The sequence below is a fragment of the Borostomias antarcticus genome (assembly GCF_949987555.1).
Source record: "Borostomias antarcticus genome assembly, chromosome: 24".
Classification (NCBI taxonomy): Eukaryota; Metazoa; Chordata; class Actinopteri; order Stomiiformes; family Stomiidae; genus Borostomias; species Borostomias antarcticus.
The window spans coordinates 15,900,580-15,906,579 of NC_140257.1; the positions used below are offsets into that span (position 1 = coordinate 15,900,580).

A 6,000-nucleotide genomic window follows, 5' to 3' on the forward strand; every position below is an offset into this window, starting at 1 on the left:
AGGAAGTGGAAGGGGGCCCCTTCCAGAGGGTAACATCTTCTGGGAAATGTCTACTACGTGATTTACCAGTTCACCAGGATACTATATAGTCTATAGGACTACTGGACATCCTTGTAGTTCTAAATGCCTATGCTAAAATAGACTCCTTTTTATTCACACCCTTGATAAAGATTAACAAAAAATTGTAAAATAAAGCACTGAGGTATGCTTTAACAGTATTGTATACTCAGATCTAAGGGGATAGATTTAACAGTATTGTATACTCAGATCTAAGGGGATAGATTTAACAGTATTGTATACTCAGACCTGAGGGGATACATTTAACAGTATTGTATACTCAGATCTAAGGGGATAGATTTAGCAGTATTGTATACTCAGATCTAAGGGGATAGATTTAACAGTATTGTATACTCAGATCTAAGGGGATAGATTTAACAGTATTGTATACTCAGATCTAAGGGGATAGATTTAACAGTATTGCATAGCAAACAGGTATTCATTAGGTACTGATTATCTGAGCCTGTGTCTTTGAGTTAACAACCAGGAAGCAGAAGAGACAGACTTGACAGTGCAAAAAACCCAGAAGTAACACCTTCAATAGGTCTGTGTGTAGGTTGTAGGCTCTCTCTCTCTATCTCTATCTCTCTCCCTCTCTCTCTATCTCTCTCTCCCTCTCTCTTTCCGTCTCTCTCTCTCTCTCCATCTCTCTCTCCATCTCTCTCTCTCTCTCAGCCCTGCCTCGTGGACTGTTCCTTGGGTACCACGACCATGCCTGCACACCATGGTGTGGGTTGGGCTACCTTAGACATCACCCCTGCGTCCTCCATGCGTTTCAGCTCTGCTTGCACCTTGTCTCCCCCTGGTGGGGGAGTGACAGAACATATGGGACGGCGCCCGTACCTCAGTGGGTAGAGCGGGTCGTTCAAAGATCGAAGGGTCAGTGGTTCGAATCCCAGCTCCGACTGTCCACATGTCGAAGTGTCCTTGAGCAAGACACCTAACCCCAAATTGCTCCCAATGAGCAGGTTAGCACCTTGCATGGCAGCTACCGCCATTAGTATGTGTGTGAATGGGTGAATGAGAGGCCATTGTAAAGCGCTTTGAGTGCCGCTAAGGTGGAAAAGCGCTATATAAGTGCCGTCCATTTACCATTTACCAATCTTGTCAGGGTCCGTTGGTTTCCCTAAACCCAAAAATACTGCGTGGTTCTGGGCTTTGACGTCCTCCTGCTGGACAACATACATGCTGTTTTGTCGTACTCTCTTTCATGCTCAGCTTCCCTTTAAAGCATACCCAGATAGCAAGCGGATGTGTAATGATCCTGGGCCATATATGGGCCGGAACTAAGCCACAAGGGCCAGATCTGGCCTTTATATGGCCCAGATCCGCTTGCTATCTGGGTACTTTAACACCCAGTCTGTGATTTCCAGGTGGATATAGCGGGTTGCCGGGCGGCTGTTTTGTCCCGTGTGTTTTGATGGAGAAAGTGCTGTTTGGAATCGCTGTGACCGCTGCCCTGGTGTCCGATTTGAAAAGTATTTTCTCCATTCAAGTACAACAGTCCTTTCACCTCACTGGTTCCTTTTGAACACACTTCTCCTGCAAAGAAAAGCCCCCCCTCATCTTCACTGCCTGACTGTGCCTCTGTAATGTCATGGACTCCCCTGGTTGACCTGCATTTCTTAGGAGGGGGGGGGGGGTTCATGTTGTGTTTCATTGTCCTGCAGTTCAGCGAAAGTTTAGATTTGGATTTTTTCTTTTTTGGATGAACCCTGAAGTGTTTTGGCTGTCTGAAGGTCATATGTTGAGTTGGCTATTGTGTTCTCGCAAGATTTTCAGAGAGTGCATGGCAACTAAGACAGAGAACACTGTGTATCCAACAAAATAAGTCATTTTGTCAGGTAATGTTTCTCATTTTGTCAGGTAATGTTGCTTTCCGTGCACCTGCAACTCGTTCATTGATGACCCCGCTGTTTCCTGTCTGTCGTTCCATTGCCAAGACTGAGTCGTGTCTTACATGTATGTTAGTCTACTAAAACGTAAGCCAATCATAAGCCTTTGTTTGGTGGCACCTACAATATTATAATGTGCCCTTTTTTATTTTGAGCATATGCCCCCAAAAACTTGGGCACGGCCCTGTTGGCAGTTAAGACTATTACAAACAGGTCGTTTCTTTCATTTGGCTTATTGGTTGTTACAAGGATGCATTTTAAAAGAAGAACCTCAAGAAATAAGTCAAGCATATTTGTATTTGTAAAGTGATCTGGGATCAATATCTGTAGTATGAATGAGGTGTAATGTACTATATGTATCAATCAATCTATATGTGGGCCACATCCCTTCTGTGCGTCTCTGTCATGGCCTCCTACCATAAGCTTTAAGGAGCTTCTTTGGGGACCAATTTACATACATATGCACTTCCCTTATTAGTTCCAATGTATGTGTATCGTGTGTGTGTGTGTGTGTGTGTGTGTGTGTGTTTGTGAATAAAAAAACAATAAAAAACAAAAACAACCATTATCAACATTTATACAGGCAGGTAATTAAAGAACAATTTACAATGATGTAGAAAGTACAGTTAAAATACAGGTGGGAAACGTGTGTAAGTCTAGTCTCAAAAAATATCTGTGGCAAGATCCAGTATGTTGAGTTCAGGTAGGATACATGGTGTACTGCTGCCCTCGTGTGGTAAGGTGACATAACTACATGTTTCACTATTGAACAATCATTAGGGCCTAAAACGCATTTAAAACAAGGTTTGCTTTAACCTAGTCATCAAAAATAGGGTGAATAAAATCGCATTTTAGACTTATATTCCCATCACCAGTATTGCCATTGTGTCATCCTCTATAGGGACTTATGTAACCGAGGTGTAAAACCCGGCTTCAGAAATTAAAAATAGGCTAAATCACGTATTTGATCCACCCAGGCACTAAATCAGGGGAACTTATTAGCAAAATCAACAGATTTAGTGCATGAGACAAGTTTTGTAACATTGCAAACCCACGAGGTAAGTCGCTTTAGATTATTTGGCTAAATGACTTGAATGCAAATGCGAAAGGTTATAGCCTCAAGATAATGCTTGGAATAGCAGTGAATGACCAGCAGAGGGCGCCATGTCCTCAGTGGTGCCGGCCTGTGGGTCAGGGTGGGATACAGCAGAGCTCTGCATGTTTATTCATCATCCAACAACTGCAGCTTCTTATTAAAGTACGGATCCAATTCAGAGCAATTGAGTGAAACATAAAATATGTAATTAAAGAAGGAAAATACTGTTTTATTTTCATAAAATTTTATTTCCATAAAATATTTCAAACAGAGCTCTTAACACTTCATCTTGGTGGTTGTACAAAAAATAAATTTGGTTGTGTCCCTAAGATAACATGTTTTTGCATATCGGCCAACATTTGGACATGAGTCACTGGCTATAAGGATAGTTTCCGATTCAAGTATCTAGCAAGTATATCTACATGTAGGCTAAGATTCAACAACCCTTACAAAATCTTTGTCAGCGTTAAAAGGCAAGGCTTTAGTACCTGATTTAAGAGCCCAAAAGCAGCAACCCTTCAAACAATTAAATACAGAGAAAATATGTTGAAATGTAAATCATTTTATTGTAATAATAATAATAATAAAAATCCTAGAAAACAAGTCTAACGTCTCATTGTAGGAACTGCAACAGCACAGAAAATAAGATATGATAAAAACCCTGACCTGTTGTTTCAAAGTTATAGAAAATGTATTTTACATATGTACAAAAATACTGGGTCCTGCCCACCTATAGTGGTTTGTGTAAGAAGGCACATTAACAACATGAAGAAGTCACCAACAATCAATAATTTATACTGACGACAGAGCTGTACAATCTCTCCTTCTCTTACAAAGCCTAGTCTACCACACTACCATAATTTAAAAACAAATTATGATAATATGTACAAACATTTACAAAGTGTCATCTTCGACTCCACGTTACAAAAATACAAGTCTGAGTTCCAGATCTGAGTCTGTTGTGTTTCACATGTGCCTCTTCATGTGCAGGGCGAGATGGTCGGAACGGGAGAAAGCGCGCTCGCACAGGTGACACTGGAACGGACGGTGGCCCGTGTGCTTCCTGTAGTGACGCGTCAGCTCGTCGGACCTCGCGAACTTCCACCCGCAGCCTTCCCAGTTGCAGTGGTACGGTTTCTCACCTGTGAACGAAAAAATAAGCGGTTAGATTTCATTGCGTAAAAGAAAAAACTCTCACGCCGTCAAATTTCTATATATGATATGAATGGTCCCTGAAGGAGGATATTTGGCAACGGGTATAACGTCAGTGATAAAGTGCTATAAATACCTGTATGTGTTCTCATGTGGGCCTTGAGATGAGAGCTCTTGGTGTACGTCTTCCCGCACCCGGGGAACTCGCAGCCATGCGTCGCCGTGCGTTTCCTGGCCCAGGACCGACGGCCCCGTTTGGGCTTGCTGTCCTCCGGTGCGTAAAACTCCAGAAGCGGCGACGACGGCGGGGTGAGGATCATGCCCTGCATGGCGGGGTGGTGGTGCGTCATCAGCGGCTCCCGGAACAAACCGTACTGCGCGTGGAACTGCGGCACACTGTGATGATGCGCGTACTGCGGTGGCGCAGCTGGATAGGACGCGTTCATGTACTGCTGCTGCTGCTGCTGCGCCATTTGGGAATGGTGATGATGCGCGTTCATGTCAGCCAGGTGGCAGTCTTTGCGCGCCGCCCCGTCCAGGGACACGCTCTGCTGCAGGTCGTGGGGTGGGAACCCCGGCTGGTGGTGCGCAAAGGCGGCGTGCATGGAGCGGTGGACGTGTTTCTGATCGTACATCTGGCCCGGGTAGTCCCGCGCCATCATGCACGAGTGCTCCGTGGCCTCAGTCTTGATTTTATATCCCATGAGCCCCGGTAAGCGGGCTGGAGGGGCCGCGTTGAGCGCGCGCAGTTCGGTGTACTCCCGTCTGTCCGTGACAGGCTTGCCGGTGTAGTCGGTCACCGCGTCAAACAGCTCCGCGACCAGACTACGTCCCGGGCTGGTGCCAAAGTTACTCTCGCCGTAGCTGGGTGTGTGTTGAGGGGCGTCGCTGTCCGGGACGGTGCTGCCGCAGCTCTCCGGTGATTCCGGTAACGAGTAGGAGCACGGCTGGTTAGACGACACGCTGTGGCCTCCCGCGCTCCCGGTGCCAGCGGTGTTGGACAGAATGAACTCTAGATCCAAGAATTTTCCGATATCATCTTCATCCTTAATTGGTGATTCCACGATGCTGAACGCAACTTCGATGAGAGGTTTCATCTCACCTGTTGCGCTGGTCTCGTAGTCAGCAACTTTCCAGTGCTACAAAAAAAAGAAGAAATAGTGCCATTGGTATTCGCAATGCGGCAACGTTCACCACGAATTATTACAATGTTGGAATTGGATAATTGAATATCACACCACAATCAGTCACAAATTGCAAAGGTAGGCAACAACTTTCTTTCAGGTTCAAAGCAAAGACCAAGCGACTTACATGTACGATCTCCGACTGCCTCTCATCCAGAGAGCGGTCGCTGGAAAACGAGGCGATGGGCGGCAGGATCGCATCAGCGAGAGCCATTGCAGATTTTTTTTAGTCAAACGGTCCTTTTTTGCAGCTTGGAGGATGTTAACATTCAGTGAAGGTTAGCTCAGACTGTAAGTTATAGCCATGTAGTTGAGAGCGTCCCGTCTGTGTGTCATCCAGTCCACAGTCAGGACGGATGCGCTCTGAGGCTGGTTATAAGAGCTCGTGCGGCTCTGGGTGCCGGGGGGCGTGTCTTCATCCGCACCTGATGACGGGGGAACGTTGAGGTGGAACGTTGAGGTGGAACGTTGAGGTGTAAGAACACAGAGCCACGTTTCGATCACTCGCCAAGAATCGATGGATCAGTCAAGTTCTATGCATTTACAAATATATCGCCTATAAAAAAAGAGCAGAGATTCTACATTAGTAGGGTGGTACATTTGACATTTTAAGAAT

The 6,000-nt window shown here is 45.4% G+C and overlaps 1 protein-coding gene across 1 annotated transcript; it reads right to left on the reverse strand.

Annotated features, from left to right (window-relative positions):
* Positions 1–4,014: 4,014 nt before the first annotated feature.
* Positions 4,015–5,598, reverse strand: klf17 (Kruppel like factor 17; the record flags this gene model as incomplete). Its single annotated transcript, XM_084458323.1, has 3 exons — positions 4,015–4,190; positions 4,337–5,339; positions 5,512–5,598. The coding sequence occupies 3 exons, from the start codon at positions 5,596–5,598 to the stop codon at positions 4,015–4,017; spliced, it is 1,266 nt and encodes a 421-aa protein (XP_084314449.1).
* Positions 5,599–6,000: the final 402 nt, after the last annotated feature.